The sequence below is a fragment of the Macadamia integrifolia genome, unplaced genomic scaffold, assembly GCF_013358625.1.
Source record: "Macadamia integrifolia cultivar HAES 741 unplaced genomic scaffold, SCU_Mint_v3 scaffold_123A, whole genome shotgun sequence".
Taxonomy (NCBI): Eukaryota; Viridiplantae; Streptophyta; class Magnoliopsida; order Proteales; family Proteaceae; genus Macadamia; species Macadamia integrifolia.
The window spans coordinates 99,384-127,218 of record NW_024870618.1 but is presented as its reverse complement, the minus strand read 5'-3'; the positions used below and the strand labels follow the sequence as shown (position 1 = coordinate 127,218).

Genomic DNA, 27,835 nt, shown 5'->3' with positions numbered 1-27,835 from the left:
TTGTCAAGATAGAGATAACTGTCCACCTGTGCATCAGCTACTATCTATAATCCTCTAAGAAAGACCTCCGCAAGATTTGTAATTAATGTATCTATGTAGTCTTTGCTGCTTTCAATAAAAAAAAAAAATTCTATATGATTTTCTTTACAAAGTAAAATGAAATTTAATAACCAAGTATAAAATGATTTGAAGTCAATGACAATAATGTGAGATAATGATTAAGAATAATTTTTTTACTAAGTTTGTAAAAATCACTTCCCTTCCTTTAATTTCCTTCACAATCATGCAGAGCATTAGAAATCAACCTTTTCACAAGCGCAAATCCATCTCTCTTTGCACCCAAGAAAAAAAAAAATCCATCTCTCTCTCTCTCTCCTGCAAATTTGATACGGCTTAATCCTCCTCAAGAACTCAAGTATCTCCATTTTTTTTTTTTTGGTGCAAAGTACCTCCAGTTCGACCAACACAGTGAATCAACACAAAATGTGCAATCAAGCATTATCGATAATTCATACCCTGTTTTTATGGATTATTGAGTTCCCATTCGTTCTCTCTGGCTCCCCCAACCCCCAACGCCCAAGTCCCTCTGCTTCATTCTTGCCAAGGGGGGACCTGTTGAATCACGTTCTCTGACATAACTATCTGCTCCCATGCAAGCATAGGAAGTAACAGAAATTTTCCCAATAAAATATTAGTAAAAGGTATTACCTATACTAGACTAAGGGAAGTCTTTTATTTACCACGTGTCAAGTTTCAGAATCGTTCAATTATGTACCTTCTACATTTCTGCTGTAATTTTTTTTTTAACTAGATTTTCAGGGCTCTATTTTTACCATTTCCTGATTACATTTGGATGGAAACTTGACATGTGACCTGGGTCTTCACATTCCATGAAATTTCATCCCCATTTACCCTGCCTTGTTTATATATTTTTCCATCCCTAGATTTCATAGTGGAGACGCCGAGGTGCCATACAGTAAAACTGCTCTCAAAAATAATAAAATTGTCAAAAAGTAACCCATCCTTTTATTGCTATTATGGAATGAAAATTTTTGTCACTGCTAACCAGACTGATCTACAAAATTTTGTGCTTGGTCTTGTTTCATGTATATAAAGTAAGCACTCTCTACCTGAGGAACTCTAAATGTATTACTTATACAACATAATGAAATCTAAATGTATTAACATATACAACATATAATGATCAATGAAAGGGAGAGTAGGCCCGGAAAATACTACTTGAAGGCGTAAGAAGATTTCGCACTGTGTGTTCTCATAAGAAGAGATGCATTTAGTCCAGGAAATCTCCACCCTGTTCGACCGGAACTCGAAGATCCATTGCTGTTCACATCTTCTGAATCTTGAACCCCATTATTAACATCTGGACCAGTTGATGCCTCAACAGTAGCATTTGTTATCCCTTGAAGCTCCTGAAACAGAGATGTCAAAAATTGAATAATTGATCAATGATACAGTAACGGAATGCGACGAAGAGAGCATAAAGTAGGCTAACCTTAAGGCCTGAGGCTGAGACGGCGCTCAGGCTTCGTGAAACCTGCAAAGCAACACGATACATAGTGAATATTAGATTTCATCCCTTACAACTACTTAGGTCTAAAATAAGGCAGGATAGTCTTAAAAAAAATGAAACACTCCCCGCCATATCGGGAGGAAGGAAAAAAATGCAACCATTTCAAGGGCCCCCAGAAGGAGATTCTCAAACGGATATTAATCAAACCACGGCAGATTTATTTAAATCATTCAATCTTAAGCCTTTCTAGACCAATCGCCATATTTTGGGAACATCAAACAATTACAACTACAGTAGAGATCTCTTTGGGTGGGCATACTAAATGGTGGGTATCATTTTTGCACATGCCACAAGCGAAGTAATGCAAACAAGAGTGGCAGTATCCCTTTATCCAGATCTTGTTTATTTCTCTTGCCCTTTTCTGATGGCAAATACACTAACCTTTGGAGATTCAACAGATGCAGGAGCTGGTTGTTCTGATGATTGAACTTTGGGTGGCAAAGAACTAGTCTGCTATAGCACAAATGACAAACATAGAGCAAGTTTCAGTTAGAAAATCAACTAATTCAACAGGCTAGCCCAGTTGAGGGTTATTATCATGCAATTCATCATTTTTCTGGCATACCTATTTAACTAGTAATTAGCAATAAAAAGAAAGCATACATCAAGTACCACAAAATAAATGTCTCTCACTTTTTTCCCTTTTTTTTTTTTTTTTGGGGGGGGTTGGGGGGGGTGGGTGGGGGGGACAAGTCAAGCATTTTTTCCAAGTTAAAATAAATATTATATCTATTATCAGGTACATACAGATAGTAAATCTATCATATATAGTACATAGAGTACAATATATTAAGTTTTATATGAATTTTACAGTTGTTCAAATATTTGATGGGTTCTTTAATGGAAGAAGTCCTCAAGTCCCTCGTCCCATTCATATTTTTATTATTTTTTCACATTCTTTCCCCATCCTCTCCCCCCCAAAAAAAAAACATTTGATGTGATTTCAGATGGTAAATCTATCATATATAATACATAGAGTACAATATATTAAGTTTTATAAGAATTTTACAGTTGTTCAAATATTTGATGGGTTCTTTAATGGAAGAGGTCCTCAAGTCCCCCCTCCCATTCATTTTTTTATTATTTTTTCACATTCTTTCCCCATCCTCTCCCCCCCCCCAAACATTGTGTCAACCCACCCTCCCCCCCTCCCCCCCCCCACCCCCTAAAAATCAATGGCTACGATGAGTTCTGCTTAGGGAATTCCTTCCTAAGCTGCCAGCTTGGAGGTCCCCCTCCCTTTTATAAATATAATATTTTGGAAAAGAAAAATATGCTGATCAGGTTTATATATATGCATGGCACAAGGCTTCAACAAAATTTTGTGAAACCAACTAAAATATTTTGGTTTCGCAAGCTGTCGAAACGAGACAGCCTGCGATACTGAAGAATTGCAATGGACCAAATTTTTGCGGTTTCAGAAAAATTTTGACCATGTTTTCAGTACCGGTATTGTTTTGGTCAAACCCTTTGTATAAAATGCATATTTTCAATCACAACCTCGCAGTTTTGATGAAATTTCGACCACGTTTTGAGTTTTGGCATTGTTTCGCTAGTTTCAACTCCAAAGAGGAAAACTTCCAATTAAAACATCAGTTTTTGTGATTTTTTGCCAAATGACTCCCATATCTTTGTGATGAACCATGAATAACATCCGGTAACTATGAAATGGTTTCTAATTTTATGTTTATTCATTCCTAAATCATATTAATGTAGGAGTAGATTGCAACAAACTAACCCCCACAGTTTATAACTCCAAACAAGACAAATAGGACTAAGAAACAAAGAAATAAGACCCTCAAATAAACCCCCAAAGATACAATACCAATATAGGAGTAAAACCAGCCCAAAACCCAACCCAATAGGAGAGAGAGAGACTTGTTATAGAACTGGAGAGAGAGAGAGGTGCGGCCAGGTCTGTAGGACTCCAATTGAGCTACACTCTTTGGCGTAGGTAGGCCCTAGGAAGGGTACAAAAAACTAAAAATTTGAAAGACTTTTAATGGACAGTTGATGAGATATTTACCTTCTTGATTTTCTGACCTAGGAGAGAGAATCTGAAGATTTCTGCACGTATAGCAACTGGGTGATTTGAACAGCTTCAAGGAGAGGATTAAGTAATCCTATCGTGCCTTCTAAACAACCCTTAACAGTAGCTCCTTGATCAAATTCATAGAGGAGAAGAGAGAGATCGCATAAAGAAAAGGGGGGAGAGGAAGAAGAATCACACAACCCTCAGGCTCTCAAACATTCGAACTCAATTCATCTTTTTCAAATCTCTCTAATTAGAGTACATTAGCTCCTCTATATAAAGACGGCAAACTAGCAGTCAAAACCTAACTAGGAGTAGACTCCAAGTAGGATTAAACCTTACATAATAGGAGTTGGACTCCAAATAGGACTAGACTAGATCTCCAACATGGAGTAAGTAACCAACTAGTCATTCACTAATAGGGAAACCTAAACTGACTCAAACTGAAATAATAAAGGAAATAGACTCAAAACAGGACTCTAACTAAACTAATGAATTAAATCCCATTTTCCTACTTTCTATCCATATTTTAGGCCCATTAAAGTGGCCTATTACAAAGAAAATCCATAGGATCAAAGGTCCAACACACATATAACCCAACTCAAGGCTTGTTTACAATAAAATAAACCCATTAAGTGACTTATCTACATCAATTCCTCCGATGTTGAGAAAAACTCGTCCACGAGTTTTGTAGAACGGGAGAATCAACATCAATCGATCAATATCCATCTTTGTCTGTATGAAATCACCAACAAAACCATGATCGAATGCTATGAAATCCATGATGCAAAGTTCATATGTGAAGTAGTGATTCAAAAAATTAAAATCGATCGATTCACTGAAGAAATCAATCGATTCAATTTTTTCCCCAAGTTGATCAACGGTGTCATCTCATCTTCTACCACGGGTGATTCATCTTCTGGTTCGTCTACTTGTTCAACGGCTGAGATCACATAGTCGATGGTAGAGTGTACTTGGGTTTTGAGTTCATCAAGCTTCACTCGTATCAATTGCATTTGTTGACGGATATCCAATAAAAGGTCTAGATCCATCGGCCAAATTGATGCCAAATTGATGGAAGGTGAATGGAGTTGCGTTTCAGCAAAGCAAGGGATCCTTCAGCTCTGAAACCACTTACTGTAGGAGTAGATTACAACAAACTAACCCCCACAGTTTATAACCCCAAACAAGACAAATAGGACTAGGAAACAAACAAAATAAGACCCTCAAATAAACCCCCAAGGATACAATACCAATATAGGAGTAAAACCAGCCCAAAACCCAACCCGATAGGAGAGAGAAAGATCTGCTATAGAGCTGGAGAGAGAGAGGTGCGGCCAGGTCTATAGGACTCCAATTGAGTTGCACTCTTGGGCGTAGGTAGGCCCTAGGGAGGGTACAAAAAACTAAAAATTTGAGACTTTTAATGGACGGTTGATGAGATATTTACCTTCTTGATTTTTAGACCTAGGAGAGAGAATCTGAAGATTTCTACAGGTATAGCAATTGAGTGATTTGAACAGCTTCAAGAAGAGGATTAAGTAATCCTATCGTGCCTTCTAAACAACCCTTAACAGTAGCTCCTTGATCAAATTCACAATAGAGGAGAAGAGAGATCGCATAAAGAAAAGGGGGGTGAGGGAAGAAGAATCACACAACCCTAAGGCTCTCAAACATTCGAACTCAATTCATCTTTTTCAAATCTCTCTAATTAGAGTACATTAGCTCCTCTATATAAAGAGGGCAGACTAGCAGTCATAACCTAACTAGGAGTTAGACTCCAAGTAGGATTAGACCTTACATAATAGGAGTTCCAAATAGGACTAGACTAAATCTCCAACATGGAGTAGGACTAAAACTCCAACATGGAGTAAGTAACTAACTAGTCATTCACTAATAGGGAAACCTAAACTGACTCAAACTGAATAATAAAGGAAATAGACTCAAAACAAGATTCCAACTAAACCAATGAATTAAATCACGTTTTCCTACTTTCTACCCATATTTTAGGCCCATTAAAGTGGTCCATTACAAAGAAAACCCGTGGGATCAAAGGTCCAACATACACATAACCCAACACAAGGCTTGTTTGCAATAAAATAAGCCCATTAAGTGACTTATCTACATCACATATTTAGTTGTTTCAATGGAATTTTGTGTGTTCTCAGCATTGTACAATGTAATGCATACACTACCAACCTAGGGTTCAAAGCCAAACCACCATCTTGTATGTGATATTTTTACAATCCAAGAGTTCCACTATGTTAAAAGGGCCTGAAATAGGGTTTCCTAGAAGTTTTGGGAACTAGAAGGCAAGATACTTTAAAAAATCTTCTCTCTAAACCCATTGACAACCCTCTTTTCCCTCCTTTCCATATCATGTAAATTTTAGATCCTAACTTTTAGGAGTTGACTTCCCTTCTTTCCATTGCATGTGAATTTTAGATTCTAAATTTTAGGAGTTGACTTCCATATTTTGTCCCCTTCACAATATCCATCGATCTCTCATATTTGGTTAGTTTATTTTCTTACTTTTAAATCTTGAATGTTTTTCTTTTTCTTACTTTTAAATCTTGAATGTTTTTCTTAAAATCTACTAGCTACCTTTCCATCAATTCTGGCCATGAGATCTGAATCTTCCTCCTCCTATAATTAACTAGGCCCACCACCGGCAGATCCATTTGATTGATCCACATCTGTTGTAATAATGGGTTTTAGGGATGTTTTAGAATCCAAACGGGTCCTTGAGTCCTTTAGGGTTTTATTGGTTCTGTAATATATTCTAGAACATTCTCTCCATTGTTATAAATAAAGGTGGGTTGGTCTCTATGAGACACAAGCTCAATTTCCCAAATCAACATGGTATCAGAGCTTGAATCACCTTTGGGATTATAACCCTAAAACCCATTATTACAACAGCATCACAGTCGGGCTTTTATTATGATATTAAAGCCACAAACGACAAAATACTGAGCAGACTTCTAATTCATATTAACTAAAGTACTAAATTTTATGAGGCAAGGTCTTCAATGAACTATCTCCATCTAATGTCTACTGAACCAAACTTTCAACGAACTGGACTTTATACAACGGGTAAACTTACACTTGATGTCGGCGTCATTTGTGGAAGTTCCAAAGCTGGCCCGGATGAACTGGACGGTGATGCCTATAGAGTTCAAAAGGTGAAGTTGAAATTAAACAAATAGGAAAGAAGCTAATAAAACATAATCTGAATACTTGATCCAAAATTTGAAACTTCACAACCAAGCCATGAACAATGTACGAAGGGTTCTTCCTAAATTGAAAACCAAAATTCAAAGACGAAAGATATGAGCAAAGACCGACAATATAATCTTGATAGATAATATTTGCAAAGCCTATTTGACAAACCAATCTGATAATGATGAATCTTGCCTGAATACGGTCCGGCATTCTATTTTGCTCCAATTCCCAGACGAAAGAACATAATGTTTGAACTCCTTTATTAGTAAGATCCTGAAGCAGATTTTCATAGAAAATGAATGCAACTATAAATGGCTTAAATGAATTATGTACAAGAAATAATATATGTTGTTGAATCAACACAATACCTGTTTCCCTGATATTTGCACAATTCTTGTTTCCTGAGAGATGTATAAACCAAAAAGAATTGAATTGCTTTAGCATCTAAAGACCAACTTATACACTTAACTAACAGAAACAAGAGCATATCTGATAGGTAAAATGAATATATTACCAGAGTTTGCACTGCACGATGAACAGATTCCACATTCACACCAATATCCTCTACATCACCTCGTACTTCAGAAATCTACAAAATTCCAACAGCCATCTAATCTACTTTTAGAACAATGGATTAAACTCTTCACCCCCCACACAAAGAAAAGGAACAATGGATTAAACTTCAGCCAGAGAAGAATAATTGCTAAGAAGCAAAAATGGTCTGACCTCCTCTTTGGTTGCAGCTGTGATCTCTTCACACTCATCTAATCTACCATCTACCCGATCAATTCTTGAAGATAAAAATCGTTTTGTTTGCTGGATACATAAGGAAAATTGGTATTAAGGCGACGAAATTACACACACAAATACTGTATTTCGTATTCAAATTTATCTTGTTGACCAGAACTTTGCTGGCCGACACAGAACAATCCATGAAAATAACAAATAGGGAAAATGACATAAATGCTGCTGGTAGTGCATGCCTTCTCACTCTCTTGATGCAGTTTCATTTCCATGGGTGGACCAGCTTGACCCAGTCTGGCAACCAGGCCAAAGAGAACAAGGTCTAAACCTGGCTTTCGGTTCAGCAGGGATAGCTATGGAATTAAATTTTTTATTTGTGGCTATTTTTGTCATTTGATATTCCTTATTTTTTTGTTCATGTTTAATAGTCGTTGTTAGCAAGCTAGGTGATGGAGTTCCAATTGGTTTCAGATTTTGTTTGAGGATTTGACAAGGGGTCTTTGTTTCTTTTTTTCCTTTATACGTAAGCACCCCATCATAATCTATAAGATTTAATTGAATAAAATTTGAGTTTGATCTACTGCAAAATGCAGACGTTTTTTTATTTTTGGACTACCGCTGTTATGCTGAATTGTTTGGTGAAAGTTCTCAAAACTGGAGTTTGGCTTCTTTTGATAGAACGAAAAGCTGTTAAGCACCTCCATCCAATACAAAATATATCAAAGAAATTCAATTGGAAGATCAATATAAGATATAAGACCACTGCAGAAGGGAACTGGATATTACAACAACAACAACAACAACAACAAAGCCTTATCCCAACTTAATGGGGTCAGCAACATGGATCCAAGCAATGACAAAGAAGAGAAAAAGAAAAAGTTAGGGGAAGCAAAAGACAAAAAAAGTAACGAAGTAGAACACCAATAAATACCAGAAGTAGGAAAATCTATTACAATAGTTCATCCTTGTGCAGCAAAGACCAACAACCAGAGAATGACGAAATTTGGGACGTAAGAATAAGGATGAAAAGAAGAGTGAGGATGACCAGTGTTCAAGTGTTGTGGAGGTATATGAATGCCTACGAGTAAACAGATGCTACAGATTTAAACAGAGTGGAATTACACAACAGAAATTGCCTAGCTTCTCCAAGGTAGTTCGTGAGGCTTGTATAGAGTCAACAGAGTTGAGATCATTGAAGAACAGGAAAATGAATAATGCAGCAAACTATCTCAATATTGGAGGGTTCAAGAATCTACACTCTTAAATAAAGATTGGAATACCATATATTCAAGATGCAAAGCTGTTTCTGCCCTCTTTTTAAGAGTGGGAATGGAAACTTGTTAGAAAATTAATGGATACAATTCTGTTCAAAATATAATTTTGATTTAGAGCAATCATTTGATATGGAGCACAAAATTATGTCGTATGGCAAATCACAATACACTATGCTGATCATTTCTTTGTTATTTCCTGGGCAACCAGTTAGTGAGATATGTGGATTTTGTTTCTTACCATGTCATCCTTTCATGTTAGAAAATGCCCACTATCAATCACAGATAATGGATACAAAGACAAGGTAGGGAATCTCGATATTTCCTCTCTCATCCGCCAACCACCATAAATACAGAAACAGAAACCAGAGAATAGTTTCCAGTTCTTCAAACAGCAACTGGTTACGGAAACTATATATTCTTTCTAACCTCTGGTAAAACTACAATGGCATGTGTTTGTTCAAGCAATGGTTGTGAATAACAAAAGATATCTGTGCATCAGTAGATAGAGTTCTCAAGGAAATGCTGTTAAATGTTTTTTATATAATATATTCAGGAAGACAATATCAAATCCAAGTGGGAAACTAACCGAAATGGATGAGGAAAATTGCCCGAGCTCTTTAGCTACAGAAGTGCAAGCTTCAGATAAACTGCGTCTTGTCGCAAACATCATGTCAGAAAGCTTCCAACCCTGAAAAAAAATCTCAAAGCAGCAGTAATCAGATGAAAACTGCAAAACAAAGATCCCATAAAATTTAAGAAAATGAAATTCTTTTAAGTTCTTTGACAGAGTTTCATTCAGATTACAAGAAATCATATCTATGTATGGTAAATGATTGAGTTTCAAAATGGAATTCCTTTCTCATATATGCCTATGCGTATGTACATCTTATAAATAGCATATTACAAGACTTGGGGTAAGAGAGAGATTTCTGCTTTGCTTCACATAAAACGTATTGAGGGAATTTATCAAAAAAAAAAATTGAAAATACCAACAGTAAACCAAATACTTGCTAGATTTAGATCATCTATCACTTCAACAGCATTGTTTTGCGACCACAATAGCATGTTCCTATTGCAACCTAATCAATATACACTTTCTCATTGAATTTAGGTCCCCCCCCCCTCTTCTGAAAAGTCAAAATTTTATTGATGAAAGGCACAACTAACGCCAGTTAGCACTAGGAGGACCCCATTGGTGGTTGTACAGACCTCTTTTGAAGACCCAAAACACATAAATAACCCCACAGCCCACATTATAAGAGTTGTAAAGCAAATTTTCACGAATGGAAAAAGTAGCCTTCAAAGGAAACCATGAGGGCCCCATAACCAAAGCAACCATCCCCCAATAATTTTTACCAGACTGATCCCAATCACATATAACTCAAAGGAAGATCCTGAACCTTATCACATGCAGATATTCCCTGCCCCAAACAGAAAAATATAAGGGGGGGAAAAAAACGAGAGACAAAAATCAAGCTTCTCCATACAAAAGGGCCTCATTGCTCTTGCATTAGAACTTCATTTCAAACACTTGACAAAATCCGCAATATGAATTCTGTGAAATGAGTCAAATCACTAAATAGAAGCTCAGCATTTCAGTATTTGCACAATCTAGATGTTTAATAATGAATTTCAAGAAAAGAGGTCCTGCCCATTCTGCAGAATAGGACCTCAGGAGTAGGAGATCTACCTTCCACCATATATATCCATATCCTACAACAATGACGATGACAACTGGGACCCCATAGGTGCCAGCACCTGCACATGACGGAAGTGGGTTAAAAATACATTCTGAAGCTCCTAAGGAGTAACAGGATACTACTAGGAGCACCTGATCTAATCAAATAAGAGAAATGAAAAAGGGCATATGTTGACCAAATAAGATAAATAAAACGGGACAGATGCTTCCCCAATTAAATACTCATGAGAGTAAAGGTACAAAGAAACCATGATAGAAAGTCAATGTGAAAAGAGTACCCAATAGCAGCAGAATACAAATTTTCCTAGACAAAAAGGTCAAAATATAGCACTACACATTTTCTTTCCAAATGCAAGAATGATAATTGTAAAATATGAGAAATGGATTCTTTGTAAATTCTGATAACGTGTCCCTTTTTCTGCTACAAACAGAAAAAATAGAATTGGAAACACTGTAGCCAAATGGCACAGTTAATTGTCTGAAATTTTACAAATATTGAAAAGTTTCACTAAATTTGGGATGAAATAAACTGCCACCAAGTGCTATAAGTATTGCTGGATACCCAAAGCCAAGTCGTGGAATCAGGAAAAGCGGAATCATATCTCTGTTTTGAAGTCTACAGAAATTGCAGATTTCATCTGGATCTTGGAACCATCATTAATGGGATCAAGATATTGAAGAAAACTAACATGGAACACACACAACCAACCAACACCACCCCCACCCCCACCCCCCGCAAAAAATATATATATATATATATATATAAATAATAAAAATAAAATAAAATCTAAGAAAACAAATTTGTAGTGTTGGTCATGGAGAGCAGTTCTCACTGTCAAGGGTCAAACAGGTTTGACTTGGGTCTAGATATAGCTTACCAACAACCAGAACTTCCTCACAGAAACACAGATGAGTATGTTCTGTATGGTCATTAAATAGACATGTCCTACATTGAATGAAAAAAATAAAAAAATCTTGCTAATCTGTAAGAATATAATTAAACCAAGGAATAATCACAACACAGACAAAATAAGATAAATAAACCAACCTGATCTACCCCCGTTTATGATCGTAACTGATTTATTTGATGCCAAAAGCTGCAACTCTTGTCTTAAGCTATTTACCTGTAAAATAGCACATATGTAGCATTATCTCCAGCACATTATTTCCGTAAACCAGATCAAAACATGTTTAGAGGAGGTTCCTTAATTTCTAAAGCGACTGACCATCCCTCAGGAAAGAGGACTAGGAGCACAGTATGCCCCCAAAGGTTAATGGTGTAAAAGCAATGAAGTTCAGTAAACAAAAAAATGAGAATAGAAGGCATGCAAGCAATCTATATTCTAAGATAAGTTCATAAATACAATAAAAAATCATATTGATCATTTCCTTCCCCTCACCAATTGGTAAAGCCTATTCATCCTCAAAGGGAAAAGAATCCTCGTGAAGAATAAATAAAAGATGGACCTCAATGGGTTACAAGTCTGGCTCTGTGAGCCTGGACCCGTCCTGAACCCGAACAGGGCCTAGGGTTATATTTTTCATGCCCGAGGCCAGGGTTGAGGCCTCGGGATGAGTCTGGCCATGTTTTAGGTTCTATCTTCTGCTTAGATGTTCTACTTTGTGGATAATAATGTGCATAAACATGTGTTGAGTACGTTTGACACGAGGCAAATGGATTTGAGTATCTTTTTACCTTTTAATAGTCAGGTGAATTGACTTGAGATAAGGATAATTCTAACTATGAATTAGGATAATTCTTGAAAATATTAAGGTCAGTCACGGTCAAGGCCAATCAGGGTCAGCCCGGCCCTAAATAACAGAACATGGTCAGGGTCAATCAGGGCCAACCCAACACGGCCCGACCCAACCAGGGCCAATCAGGGTGGGCCTAGATTGAGGTTTTTAGGCCCTGAGTTAGGGCCAGGGCAGGCTTGGGCTAAGCTAAGGGGATCCAGGGTTGGGCTGGGGTTATAATAAGCCTGGCCCAACCCCGGCCCTGTTGCAGCCTGGACCTTGACCATCTCAAGAACTATACAAGCTCTATGAAACTAAAAATTCTAAGACACAGTTCGCTGGATGATGAGAGTCGCTGCGGGATCTAGATTTGGATGGCATAGCAACCTGACCCACCAAAATCCCAAAGAGAGAGAGAAAGAGGACACATCCTGAAAGAGTATCCTATTGCTTATCCCCAAATCATATTTAACGAGTTGAAAAAGGATATGCAAAGATCATCTAATGTTCCTCCAAGGAGGTGAAGGCTGATGCAGTAGCATATGCTTGATGGGGACGACATGACCCAAGGAGAAGAAGGCCGATGCAGTAGCATATGCTTGGTTGGAACAACATGACACTTTGGAAGTCCAGACTAAAAACAACCGGATCGAAACCTGGATTTCAGTTCCATAGGGATTGCAACAGAAGATAAACTAATCACCAGTCCACACAATACCTTAAGGAGAGAAGAAGAGTAGAGAACACGGAGAGAATCCATGGAAGAAGAAGAAAGTTCTAAACCCACAATATGTTCAGTATACCTATCGTGGTCTGAGGGGTACTTATAATAGCAAAACAGAGTCAGACTCTTAGTAGGATACTACGAGCATACATCGCACAACTCAACCAAACTATATGCTAACTAGGAAAATAGAGACAGCTAAATATATCACAATAGGGACACTCCCCTATCATGCCTTATCAAAAACAGAGTACCGCAGGGGTACCCCTGTGATAAGTACATATCTTAACAGTATCTAGGATATTGTTTTCTTTTATATGGACTTAAATCTGTAATTTGAATTTTTATTTTATTGTATGGAAGGAATATGACAATAGTAGCAATAGGAGGTTGAGTTTAAGTCACTTTCAAATTCTGTTTTAGTTTTAGATTATGATTAGGAAATAGTAGTCCATAAGTCTATTTACATACTGTAGAAAACCAAAAATCTGTAACCAGTAACTTGAGAGAAGAGAGATGAGGAAGGAGAAGAGAGGCCACAAGGGAGAGGAGCAGCCGATGTGTATTCTGGCAGTCTCCCCTCCATCATATATTTATAATAACTAGATCCAAGTACAATCATAGGTAGAATAGGAAAGACAATCCTAGTCTAACTCTAATTTAGGAAACTAGAGATCTAGCATAACTAGAAAATTAAACAACCTAACCTAACTTGGAAAGTAAAAGATAACCATGTCATGATGGGGACACTCCCCCCTATCGTGGACACATATTCCAACACATACATACCCGTATCCATCGATTACACAGGGTTGAATGCATAGAGATTTATTCTGTTATGAGTGTGCTGCTGTGCTTACATGCATTTCATGGAGAGGGAGAACCAGATCTGGCCGACAGTTTCTGTTCCTCCTTTCCCCATGATCATTCTTCATCTCAGGTGTTGACTCTCACGCCCCCATTATTCTATTCTTCTCTTTCTGTTTATTTCTTTTTCTCCCTTCCCAGACAGAACCCCTGTTTTCCCAGTCAATTTTAGTTTGTTAATTTCTCTCACATCTCTCTCTCTCTCAGGCAGCTGGCTTGACAAGAACTTGATATCCTAGCGTCTGATATCTGTTTCTTTATAATATGTGTTTAAAGTTCTTAGTTCCAAATACTGAGATCTCAATATTGTGCTAATGTGCTCTGCCAAAGGTTTTTCTCTGCGACATACCCATCACACCTTCTACAGCCCCATTAAAATAATACTTTCTGGAATGGTTCTATCTACCAGGACTGGGTGATTCTGTTGCTGAAGCTTCAGACCTGTCCAATTCTGTTTTGACAAGTCACAGCTCAATCTCTAGGTTTAGGTTTTAACCATGGTTCCTGTTTCAGCAGAAAGGAAGTACTGTTCCTTATTTACTAACGAGGACAAAATCTTCGTATTATTACCCATAAGCACTACCTCATGTTGATTCTATATTATCCCTCGTATGTTCTGAAATTCCAGAAAAGTCCTACCCTTCAAAATTAATTTACTGTTTTGTCCCTAATTCTGTTTGCTTTGCTCATAATAGAGGGTTTTGACTTTTGAACTGTTTACAAATTTAACAAGTTGCCACCATGCATATTATTTGAGTTTTATCACTCATAGTAGGCCCATGACGACCTTATCAGGGTTTGAAACCCTAGGTTTCACCAAAGGCAGCTCAGTCAGCAGGTGTTGTGTTGACTTTTGACATTAACATCTTCCATATTCTGACAGCTAAACCAGATAAAGACCATCACCAAATGAACTAGGGAGGAAAGTATGAGTACAGTAACTAAGCATAAGTTCTTAAAGCACATCCTAAATCTGAAATCTTAACTACAACATAAAGCATCTCTTAACATATGCATTAACGTGGGATTATCTGTAGGAACGTTGATTGATCTTGGAACCTAAGAGAAAGTGAAATTCAAGGGCAATACCAACCCATAAATTTCTTTGATACCATCAGAGATTCCCAAAAGTTTTATTGATGAACAGGTAGAAAAGAGAAAAGGAAAGCCATTGTTTCAAGGATTGAGATTTAGGGTTAGATCATTCACAACTGATCAGGATCTGGATATGGACAAGGTTGTTTGATCCACTGACCATATCGGAAAACCCACTCTGGATCCATCCGATCTGACAACAAAAACCAAATGGATGGTAGTAAGCCTCGTCTTTGAAATACTTGACCACAGAAGTAAGCTCTTTTTAAATCTTTTTTCTTCTTCTTCATTTTGTTTATAGGTAGACCCCAACGAGAGTTGAACTCATGACCTCTTAATTGTGAGTGTTGGTCATTGCCAATTGAGCTACCCCCTTGGGTTAGATGATTGCTTTCTTCCTAAAGGCTCAAGCTCACTGCAAAGGGAGCATCCTGAATAAATCCCTACTCCAGTCAGAGGGCTGTAAAGGCCCAACCTTGCAATTCATCTTTAACATTGTTCACTCTAATGGGATCATTTGTCAGACCTGCCAAAGGTTATGAACCCACATTCGAATGCCAATCATGCACAATAAAGACAATACAGTAGTTATCGGATGACAACTCCGACGGAGATCATATCCATCACAGATCTACGGGAGATTTCTTGAGACCTTAAAGAAAGGCCAGGTTTTTCCCTATTGAACCCACATAAGTAACGAGAATTCAATCTTCAGAATTTCTCCAAATAAAAATATTTTCTCTGTTGGTGGTGTGGCACAGATTTCCGATAAAGCATTTAACATAACAAAGCACAAGATCATCAAAAGCTGAAGCCTACAGGACATGTGATATAGATAAGTCACTTGGGCTTATTTTATTGCAATTAAACCTTGGGTTGTGTTATGTATGTGTTAGGCCTTTGATCCCATGGGTTTTCTTTGAAATTGGCCACTTTAATAGGCCTAAAATATGGGTAGAAGGTAGGAAAACGGGATTTTATTCATTAGTTTAATTAGTTGTTATTTAATTCAATAAAGGCCCATTGACCATTAGTTGGTTGTAAAGTCCTATATGGACTATTAGTTAGCTAGTCCTACTCCATGTTTGAGTCATAAAGTCAAGTCCTAGTCCTATTTTAAATTCCTAGTTGTAGTAAGAGTGTCTAGTCCTATTGAGAAATTAGCTCCTAGTTGTAGTAGGAGTGTCTAGTCCTATTGGGAAACTAGCTCCTAGTATTAGTATGATTGTAAACTTCCCCTCTATAAATATAGAGGCATATGTACCATTATTGGACAGATTTGAATGAAAAAAAGTTTGCATTTATGAAAGAAATTTTGCAACTAAATACTTAGAGCAGCTGAGATAGCTGTGGGTGAGAAGCCCAGGCTGAGATAGCTATTTCCTTTATTCTCTTTCACCCTTCTCAACCCCCCATCTGTTTTATTCTTCTTTTTTATTTTGTTTGCTGTAACATTCAAGAGTTATAGTTCAGATTTTGATAAAAGTCTCCAGAAATCAGAACCGATCAGCAATCCTAGTGGGAATAGGAGAGAGATCGATCTCCTCTCTTTCTCTCTTCTGTACTCTGTTCAGTCAGGTCTTCAATTAGGGTATTCCAGGCCTCAAAAGGGTCCCACAATCATTACCTAGTCACTGTTGGAAGCATTCAGCTGCTGTTCTTGAAGGTTCTTCTCAGTTTTCTCTCCTAGGTCAAAAAATCAAGAAAGCTTGTAACTTCACAACCAGCCGTCAGAATCCTCTCAACTTTGGGGGTTTTTTTACCCTCCCTAGGGACTATCTACGCCCAAGAATGCAACTCAATCAGACTCCTACAGCCCTAGCTGCACCTCTCTCTCCAGCTCTATAACAGGTCTTTCTCTCTCCTATCGTGTTAGGTTTTGGGCTGGTTTTGCCCCTATATGGGTATTGTATCCTTGGGGATTTATTTGATGGTATTATTTCTTTGTTTCTTACTCTTATTTGTATTATTTGGGGTTATAAACTGTGGAGTTAGTTACTTGTAATCTACTCCTGCATTAACATGACACCATTTAAAGTCGAAAAAATATGGGGGATGACCAAGCCATGGTTCAAGAACTCGAGGAATACCATATAGCCTGTCACTTTTGAAAATCACTAGTTTCGACAAGTATCGACCAAAATTCCCACATTTTGGTCGAAATGTGGGAAATTTCGAGTGGACCAATGGGTTAGTTGAACCAGCCTTTATAAAACATGCTTTAATGGGAAACCAAATGTTCTCATTTCAAAATTTTGACCCTCTCCTCATATTTCTTCTCTGTGAAGTGGGAAAATTGGGAAAACACTTGAAATTTTCCCCTTGTGCCCAAAAAAACTTCAATCTAAGCTTGGATCTTGCCAAATCTACCTAAGGTGGGTCATCTTTTGTTGACAGTATCTTTGGGCATCCATCCCAACCTTGTGTGCCACATCTACATCCTATCACTGTGACTGAGCCATTCCCTAGGCTGGGATACCAAGCTGATGTTGATGATGCATCTTATAGATAGGCAGTGACGGACTACCAAAAAAATTGAGCCTAAAACATGTCATTGGATTCATATGTGGTGCATTCAGAGGAGCGGCTACGAAATATGCAGTGGTACGCAGTTCATGGAATAGAACCGCCTGGGCACTCTACTTGTAATTGACTTTTGAGAGTTGAGTGTGTTGAATGTTGAGACTTGAGACCTAAGAGATGACTCACAATTATGTAATATTATTATCTATTTTGGATCCTTTGCATTATGTGTTTTAAACTTTTATTCATGTATTTCACAATTATGTACTTATGTAGATTGTAGACTACATATAATGTAGACTATATTATATAGTTTCAGTCAACGACTCAATATACATTAGTAAACTTTGGTTCAAACCACAAGTATGATTTAGGTGTTTTTTCCATTAAACTAATTATGTGAATCTATTAGAAATGTCTAAAATAAGATGTACACAAAAAATCAGTCAAAAAAAAAACAACAAATTTTGGGGGTCAAAACCATAGTTTCACCAAACCGGAAAAAATCCCCTGGTTTCCTCGAAATTGTGGTCTCCCCAAGGATCGAAACCCGATACTTTGAACCTTGGACCAAGCCACCCTTCTACAATCCTTGGAACACCAACTCTTTCAAAACCTTTAATTGCAATAACCCAATTACAAAATATAACTTTGATCTTGTAAATTGAAGTGACTAAAAGTCAGACATCATATAGCTCAAAACTAATTCATCACCTTCAACATGTCTAATAATTCCATGGTAAGTTCAAAAAATTCCAATATAAAAGGGAGCAAGCATTTAGAAAATTAAAACGTATCAGAAGAATGATAAACTAGAGATTATGTTAACTAAGACCACAGAGAGCACTTGCTCAAAACAGATATGTTGCTATGATATCCTAGTGCCAATTGATGATAGGGAAATCATATTAAGGTGAAAAGGTGAAACTGTTCTGTTAACTCTTATCCACACAAGTTCATTGAGAAAGTGACAATAGGAAATTTCACAAGTGATCATTACAAAGTTGTAAAGCGAAGACAATTCATGACATGTAAGTTACTGATTCTTAAACATGTCAATTTAATATCTTTTGAGGTATGTAACCAAATCAGAAGGCATCCAATGTTCCCTTTGTTGGTGTACGATGTCTTGTATTCCGTCGCAATTTAATCCAGGGAGTACAGGTGCAACACCTCGACAGGCAGGACAGCAGGTCCCGTTAGCCGGTTAGCAGGCCGTGGGGATTGCAAGGGGGCAGGTGGCCCCTACATAGCAGGGGTGTAGGGGGGCACAACCCCCGCTCTAATTTTTTATTTGAGGCCAATTGTGTACTTTCCGGATTAGGGTTTTTCGCTATATATTTGTAACGAGAGTTTCTTTCTCTATAATGCAAGCAATACTGAGAGGTGTGAGGACGAGCGTTGTAACCTTATTCTCCATTGATAATAAAGCAGGATCTCATCTCACCGGGGACGTAGGCAACCTTGCCAAACATAGTAAAATCCGTGTGCATTGTCTGTTCTATTTTTCCATTATCATCTGCATCGTTTAAACGTTGCGTTTCTACACCCTTCGCACAAACAGAATTTCTCCAAAACTGAATTAAACACCAGCGTTGAATATGTGACTATAAGCAATGGAGATAAAGACACATAAAAGTACTCATGGAACTTCATGCGGTTCAAAAAAATAAACTATGAACAAACAAAAATCCATTCAAGAAAGATTACAAGAATAGAATATGAACCTGTGCTAGGAGAGTATCATTTTGGGGTTTGGCATTTGGAGTAGAATCATCTCTCTGAATTTGCTTCACAACAATCTGGTCAAAGGGACACCATTTGGCAACAACAATTAGCATAATAACCATCGGTTACAGTTCAGTGAATCACTAAATATGATGAGGTAAACATGGTACAGAATCAATAATAACAAACAAGTTTGTCTTATAGAAAACTTAGTACATGACGGGCCATAAAGAAAGGTTCAGCCAAAAGCACAAATTGCAGGAATTAGTCTCTCTCAGCCATTTTTTAAGCAATCAAACTCACAATTCTTTAAATTTTTTGATAATGTCCTAGTGTTTCACAACATTTACAGCCTCACAAACAAAAATATTGGCAAAAATTATCAAAAATAAAAAAATACATGTAAACCTAGTACTGATGCAACTCCTTAAAATTAAACTACTAGGTGGGGAAAAAGATCTGGTTGCAAGAATTAGAAAATATGGAAAGGCCACATAAACTGAGGAAGCACGAACGACAACCCAGCAAGAGTCATCTGAAAAACCAAAAAAAAAAAAAAACACTCCAGATATGTACTTGTCAGATAAGAGGTAGGGGTGGGGGTGGGCAGATAAGTATGCTTCATTTAAGAACTTCAGAAGTGAGCCTAAATATCAGATTCAAGATTAGCACCAGTGGAATAGAAACATGGATACCTTGAAAGCACCAGATAAAAAGTCAGATACATTTGACATGCGACCCTCCTTAACGAGGACAGACCCAAGTATACCTGAAAACAAATTCACTAGGTTAGCATCAAAGCTTTTTCTTTGCATCAAGCAGTGAGCAAATCAACAATCAAATGTTAAAACCTCTTTGAACTTCAAGATCAAGGAATATCTGAAAAAGCAAGGGGAAACAATTAAATCAATTGAGTTTAATATTGAGACATTTCAATTGCACATTAGTTTTCCTTTTCCATTATATATTTCAAAAAGTTCACCAAACTGTTATTTTATAAAACATTAATTGCGGGAAAAACATAGGATGCGGTAGTACTGGTTGAAAGAGGTCAGAGAAGGGGGCGAAACTGAAAGTTACACACTCTAAAGCTCCAAGTGCTATTAGGTAATAGGTATTCAAACTACATTTTCTTAACTTTGACAGGGCATCAGAAATATCCTGACAATGCTTTAGGGAAAGAGAGAGAGAGAGAGAGAAGAGATCAAAAAACAAGTAGAAATGTTCAATATAGGAAATGGAAACCACACAAATACGCACTAACAAAATAAATGAAGGGAGAGGATAGGGTAAAGCGTGCTATCTTTATATATATATATATATATATATATATAAATAAATAAAATAAATAAAAAATTCCATAAACTACTAGAATAGAAGTAACCATACCTTCACTAATAGCCTAACTAAAATAGGTATTGCATCGGAGGGGTGCCTTTTTAAGAGATGTATCGTATTCGAGAGACACAAAATATGCTAAAGATATGCATGGAAATAGTCAGGAAATGCATGGATATGCTTATGAAGGGGGGGGGGGAAAAGAGAGACAAGAAGAAGAGAGATTTGAGCAGCCAAAAAAAAATCTGCAACATTACCACTTCTTCGCCCAAATCTATTTTGATCCATGATTTGAATACTGTTAGTCCCCAAAACTTGTTAAAATGGTGAAGATTAGAGTCATTTTTTATGTCAAAAGCCAAATCATATCGAAGAGAAAAACAAGCTTCCAAGGCCTTTAGTTGGTCTCAGTTTTGTATCTCACTCATGGTTTCTGCTTTGCATGTTTAAAGGAGACGTATCTCACATGCACCGGACTGTATCAGTCTCATATCTGTCAATACAAACTTTTTTTGAAAAATAAGCATTGTATCAGTAAGTATCATATCAATACCCATCAATACCGATATGTATCGGCTGATACAATATGCCACTGATACTTAAAATGGGCCCACATCCCCCCTAAAAAGAGATGCCAGCAATTGTCAGAAGCGCATAACACAGTTTTTCTTTGTGCTTCCTCTTTTAACCATGGATATCAATAAGAGTTTTTTGACATACTACACTCATCTGTTGGGTCTGACCAATATTCCCTTGGCAATTGGCACATCAATTGTCTTATGAGTTGATGAAAATTAAAGTTCTATTGATCAAGATCATATTGGTACAAGGAGAGTCTTGTAACATATCAAACACATCCATGGAATCCACTGATCCTAGAAAATAATTAACTGCCTTGCCGGTTGACATATCAATAATGGTCTAAGGTTAGAACAAAATCCAATCGGGTCTGTCACTGGCCAAAAATTTTTTTGAAGCAAGTTGAAAGGCGGATGCCCCCTCCTTTCTTAGCATTTAAGATGGATGTTCACTAGGACACTTGGCCCATCAAAGGGGTGTGAGTATAATCAGGCCCAGCTCTAGTTCCATAAGGGATGGCGTTGCTAATATTGTAGTGAAAGGTCACTTGGCAACGTCGTGTCGTTAAGATTGTTCAATTGGGCTAATCAGGCCTTGGAAAACATTATTTTGGCCCATGGTTGGGTTCTATAGACCTTAGGCTTCATATTTTAGGATTTTTTGATTCAATGGGTCTTTTTGATGAACCCATAATTGGGGTCTTAACTCTATACATAGAATTAAGTATCTAGATAAGAAAGTGTGGGTCCCATTGTGTTTTGTTGTTGTTGTTTAATTTAGTTAATACTGAGGTTGTTGCCTCTCTCTCTTCCTCCTCCCTCTCCCCCACGACTCAATGACAATGCATGGAATTTATGAATCAATCATTGGTCACATCAGATTGTATGGAATATTTCTTCGACAAACTAATCTCAGTCGCTGAGCAATGAGTATAAGAGCAAGAAGACGAGCTATAGACAATGGAAGACGAAGTAGCTCATGGCTCGAGTTATCGTTGAAGAACCAACGGTGGATCCTTTGATCAAACCAATCGAATTTGTGTTTCCATGTTGTGACTTCAACAATGGACTCCTTATTAATTATAGCTGATTTCATACTATTGAATCATGGATTGATTGTTGATTTCTTTGGTTAAGGAGGAAGGATGTTGATTGTGCATTCAAAATCCTCCCGTTCTTTAGCTTTGCTTCCATGACAGTAAAACTCATTAAAACATTGCTTTGACACTAAATGCAGAAACTAAATGGCAGCTCAGAACAAAACTGAAAATGGTACTCAAAAAAACTCTGGAGTCCATCCTCTTGTCAAAATAATGGAACTGATGACCCATGTAGAGTTCCATTGTGTTGGATCTAGAATGCTGGGGTCTCTAGACTCACTACAGTACAAGGGGAGTACATTACTAAATTTTTATTGGTCTGAGCATCATATGGCAGTCTACAAGAAAGATCTGGCAATGACATGGTTAAGATCATCCAGTCCAGTTATACTAATTTTCAGTCAGTAACTCTCTCCCATGGCAGTGGAGCAGCATCAGGTGAAATTTGCATGTTGGAAGCAGAACATATCCCTTGAGCGGGAGGATACAATGAACAACAGTGCTTTAGAGAATGGTTATATATACATGTCCCTATAAAGAATGCCGGTCATATATCCAGAAGGATTGAGAAGCTAGTCAGCTACAAAGAAATTGTATTTGGAAACCAATAGGAGAGGGGAAGAAGTTCATTTGTTTAATTGGAAGTGCAAAATGTTTCCTGAACGACAATTATTGGTGGGGAATCTGTAGTCCTCACTGGGGAATAGGATCCCCAGCAGGTGTCCACTACTTGTGCTATGTTGCTTGAAGAGGATTAGGTCACAAAAGAAGAAGTCTTAAGCAGAACAAGCATTAGAGTTGGTAATGTAGGAGTCCAGAGCTTAGAAGGGAAAACTATGTGATCGAAACATATTGCCACTGGTATATCAATTAGTGTCAAGCAAGAAGCTGCCAAGCGATCAATTCTCAAAAAAAAAAGGTTTCCAATCCCTCAAATCTTTGGATATAGATGGTATCTCACTGAAAGAAATGGACAGAATATTTACCTATCCAAATATTGGAAGAGAGTCATGTTGAAGGAGTTGGGTGAGGAAGGAAACCATATCATCAAGTCACTAGCTTTATGAATTCTCCCACCTCCAATTGGAAAAGTTTGGACAAAACCTATCCCATCAAGCCTCGAAGCATTTTCTCTGGTCTTTGTCCTTGATAAGATTCTGAGGATTCATCACTTGAACAAAGACAAGAGCTAATGCACGACATTAATGAAAAAAGCGGAAGTGTCAACCATCTGTTCTTGCAGTGCCAAATATCACCAGTAGGCAATCTGAAATTACGAAGCGAGAAGCATGACTGAACATCACCAATCATACCCTTTGCTAGTTACAGAAGTATATCATGAAGAGAGTTGCTGCCCCATATTTGCAGTGATTTGGTTTCCTTGCTAATGAACCGCCCTTTGCTACTTAGAGAGTTTGGTAGCATTCATTAGTTTTCGAAGACGAGTTTGAAATCCATATTGGTAAACAATAAATTATAACAGTAATCGCAAGAAGATTGCATGAAAGTTGTAGCCAATTATACGGTATACTAAATACTTGCTCATATAAGTTTCAATTGCCTTAATATACTATAAAAGCAGGGACAAAACGGAACAGAACAAATTGAAACCAAGACTAAATTATGCCAAAATTTCTGATGAATTCAAATAGTAACTGAAGCAATCGGAGAAGGATTTCGGGAAAAACGTCAAACTATATTCTTTCAAAACAATGAACAAGAGAGAAACGAATAAAAACCTGCACCAACGAGGATGGTGAGCTTCCCGATAGGAAGCGCCATCGCTGATCAAAACCCTAACAGGCCAGTCGCTGAGTATCTATCGATCATAAATCTTCATATCGACCAAGAAGCTTGTCGCAGATTCAGAAGCTACTTCCAGCAGTTTGAACTTCGAAGTTCCCGTCCTCTTGCAAGGAGTGGGAATCCAACTACCTAACTACCTAATCCAGGAACAAAACCCTATTAGCAGGTTCATACCACAATGGGAACTGGGAAGGACAGTGATTAGATCAACTTGCGAGTGAGCTTCCGTCAAATCAAAAAGCGGGAAAAGGTATCTTTGTTTTTATCAGAGTTCAAAAATCACGCAGGAGTCCTTGGCCCAGTTTGATAACGTTTCAAATAACGCGTTTCTGCGGTATGATAAAACTATTTTGTTTCACTTTGTTTTCAGAAATTGCTACCTATTTATGATTCAAGAAACGATCTAGGTGAAACAACTCATGACCATTCTTTCATTGGTTATCATCAACTTCCAAAAATATGACTTATCAAACACCTTCAATTCCATTTTTGTTTCTATAAACAGACATTTATATTTCTACTGTTTCTTGAAACATAAACGGCATAAACATTATTAAATGGGCCCCTTGTGTTGTGTTCCTATGATAAAAATATTCGTCCTTAATGTTAAAATGACGCAGATATCCTAAATGTACTCAGATATTATTTGGCTCCGGTTTATGGTTTGGTTTGAATACCGAATCAAATCTAAACTAAATAATTTTCATGATCTTATTTGGTTCTTATTCAGTTACATAATAGTGGCATGTCCCAATATTATGCTGGGAGATCCTCAGGCTTGACCCAACCCTACTGGGGTTAAGTGGTCAACACAAGACCTGGCTAGGCCAGCCCAAATTTAGGCAATTATATGTTATATGTGAATCTATTTCAACACCCCCTCCACCCCCCCCAAAAAAAAAAGCACTTCTTTTCTAAGAACTAGGGTTAGGGCATATTTAGGCCGACTCTTACTAATTCTTCATAAATCTATATCAAAATCAACATAATCGATCAAAGCTGAAAAATGAATTATTCTCACTGTTAGGGATATGCCCACACTCCTATAGTTGGTTTTGATGATAACAAATATATAAAGGTATTTCACAAATTGCCTTCAAGTATTGTTTTATAGAGACTTCATATCAAATATCAAATTTGATGAATGAAAGGAATAAATGAAGATTGAAGTCATCAAATGAGAAGTATCAACAAGTTGGTATCAATACTTGAATAAGGTATCAGAAGAATTCAAGCTTCAAGATGTCAGTACATGAAGCTCGAAGACTTGGAATTGCAAGAAAAAATAAAAGAATATGAAGTGCCAAAGAGTTGAAGGTTCAAGTGAAGAAGAATACCATTATGATAGATTGGTCATTTTTAATATAATTTGTAACTTCCACATATATATATATATATATATATATACACATATGCACTCACCACATGCATGTGCATTGCATCATACTAGAATGACCATAGAGCATACCTTGACCAAGTATGTAAAGTCTCTAAGTGTTGAGGAACATATTAGGAAAAATGTGTTATAGTGAAATTATGTGAAAATCACATTAACCTGACTCAAGAGTATTTTGAATAATATTATATTCAGTATCAGGGGATGAAACCTTCATAGAAGTTGTAGGAAATTAAGTCACGATTTCAATGCAACTGATTTCACGTCAATCTGAGGTCATAACAAAAAGTTATGATAAAAAAATTGACAGTTGATCAGTATGATAGCATTCTGTCAAAACAGAGTCTGTCATGTTGGCGGTCGACCGACTAGAAGCCTCGGTCGACTAGAACTGTTTGAGACTATAGCCGATCGATCGGTAGAAAGTCTCGATCGATCGGTGACTACCTGAAAGTGTCCCAACGGCTATATTTTACCTCAATGGCTCTTGGCGATCGATCGGCTACCAATGGCGATCGACCGATGGAGGACCCAGAATATGACTGTTTAAGTGAGATTTACTGCCTAAAATGTTCTCCTGAGCTCACCTACAATTACTCATTAATTAACAATTAATCTCAACTTTGAAAAAGCTTTATTTGAGCATTAGAAGTGATAATCGGTCTACATCATCTCTTAAGTTCAAATTATTCATTTTACATTAAAGAAGAACTCAATACCATATACAAGTATTAATCTACATCTTGGTATTTATATTACAAGCATCAAGAAGACTTCAAAAAGTGCATTCATTCTATCACCATTGTATATTTCATTTGCACCACACCGTAGGTAATCATATTTTATTCCACTTCTCCATTTTTCTATTTTACATTAAGTCTAGACTGTACTTATGCTTGTGTAAGGACCCTCTGATCTTTAAGAGATTGTAAAGATCCTCTTATCCTTAAAAGAGTGTTAAGTGTCTCTCTACCTGCAAAGGAGATTGTAAAGGCACCTCTCTGCTGTAAAGGGGATTTGTAAGGATACTCTTATCCATAAAAAGATTGTAAAGGTTTTCTTCCCTATCTACCGTACTGAAATGGAGAACTAATGGAATACCTTACAAGAGGATTCTTGTAATGAGTGGACTATACTCAGATTGAGTCGAACCACTATAAATCTTGTGTTGTGTGATTATGTTTTATTTTATTTATTCTACATCGTTTTTAATTTGCAATCACACTTGGGACTTATACATCGAAAAGAGTTAAAATTTATACTAGTATAACCTATTCACCCCACTCTAGGTTATTTCACTCGCTTTACTATGGATAAAAGAAGCATGACATGATGATGAAATTTCCAACTTACCATTATGACAACGAATGACATGAATTACAGGTGCAACAGAGCCAATTGTTGGGCAAGATTTTTCAAAACCCCAACTCAACCATAGGTCCCCTTAGCACAACCTAGACCTAACCCAGCCCTATTGGGCTTAACCCAAACCATATCAGACCTAGTTGACTCTAATTGGGCCAGGATGGTCTTGGTTGGTCTTGATTGATATTGGCAATCCCTATTTTTGTCATTTTAGGGCTAGGCTAGGTCGGGTTAACTTTTTTTTTTTTTTAAACCAAATGTACATTCTTATCTATATTTACATAAAAAAAAATAAATAAATAAAGGGTCTGACCGAACACTTGAACAGGGCTGAACCTAAGGCCTCAGCCCATATCTGGCCCAACCGTATATCGGGCTTGAAAATCCCAACCCTAGCCCAACTTATAGGCTAAAAGCCTAACCCAAGTCTTATCCGGCTCAGGGAAGGCTTGGTGGGCTTGGGCCGGGCTCGCCGGCCAGACTTGAACCTTTATTGTGACTTGTGAGCACTTTATCCAAAAGAAAAATTTATGTGGACACAACATGGAATTGACTGGTTAGTCGTGGCAGATATTGGGCCTTATAAATAAGCCCAAGACAAGCCAATTCTCAAATATTTCTCATTAACGAAGGAGTGGAAGACACACGGGCCACGATCCAGTGGGGAGGATGGGTTCTTACCCGTAGGATTATAGTTAAAATGGATCAGACGCCAATGGATGGAGCACGTTCCAAATCAGAAATTTCATGTCAGCGTTTCGGGGTCGACCCCACTTTACTGGTCAGCCCTTCCCGTTAACATTTCTGGAAAAAAAGTACTATTTTCTCTTTTGGACTTTTTGATTGAGAGGAAGGCGAAAGCAAATATTATAATATATTATATAACTTTTGAGTTCCCATAAATAAATAAATAAAATAGGTAAGGGAAACTGAATAAAATAATGGTAGACCGACCGTCCACCTTTGCTAGCATGGTTTTTGGACTTTCTTCTCTCTCTTTTTTTTTTTTTTTTATA

At 37.3% G+C, this 27,835-nt stretch overlaps 1 protein-coding gene across 3 annotated transcripts; it reads right to left on the bottom strand.

Moving 5' to 3' along the window:
• Window positions 1–1,003: 1,003 nt before the first annotated feature.
• LOC122070831 lies at window positions 1,004–24,262 on the bottom strand. 3 transcript variants are annotated; one of them, XM_042635075.1, is made up of 14 exons: window positions 23,992–24,260; window positions 19,932–20,005; window positions 19,236–19,310; window positions 11,611–11,686; window positions 10,554–10,621; window positions 9,450–9,551; window positions 7,572–7,661; window positions 7,360–7,434; window positions 7,214–7,246; window positions 7,038–7,118; window positions 6,727–6,789; window positions 1,973–2,044; window positions 1,514–1,555; window positions 1,004–1,430 (listed from the first exon to the last, which is right to left on the bottom strand). In XM_042635075.1, exons 1-14 carry the CDS (start codon window positions 24,032–24,034, stop codon window positions 1,236–1,238), a joined length of 1,089 nt encoding a protein of 362 aa, XP_042491009.1. In that variant the 5' UTR covers window positions 24,035–24,260; the 3' UTR covers window positions 1,004–1,235. The 3 variants fall into 3 exon arrangements, with proteins under 3 accessions (XP_042491009.1, XP_042491010.1, XP_042491011.1); XM_042635076.1 differs by having other exon boundaries at window positions 1,973–2,041; window positions 23,992–24,256; XM_042635077.1 differs by lacking the exon at window positions 1,973–2,044 and having other exon boundaries at window positions 23,992–24,262.
• Window positions 24,263–27,835: the final 3,573 nt, after the last annotated feature.

Coding starts and splice junctions, on each gene's coding strand:
- LOC122070831 (XM_042635075.1), bottom strand. CDS start 24,034: ATGGCGCTTCCTATCGGGAAGCTCACCATCCTCGTTGGTGCAG. Junction 11,687..19,235: donor ATGATACTCTCCTAGCACAG/GTTCATATTCTA, acceptor GCTATTTTACAG/GTAAATAGCTTAAGACAAGA. Junction 7,247..7,359: donor ATCGTGCAGTGCAAACTCTG/GTAATATATTCA, acceptor TACATCTCTCAG/GAAACAAGAATTGTGCAAAT.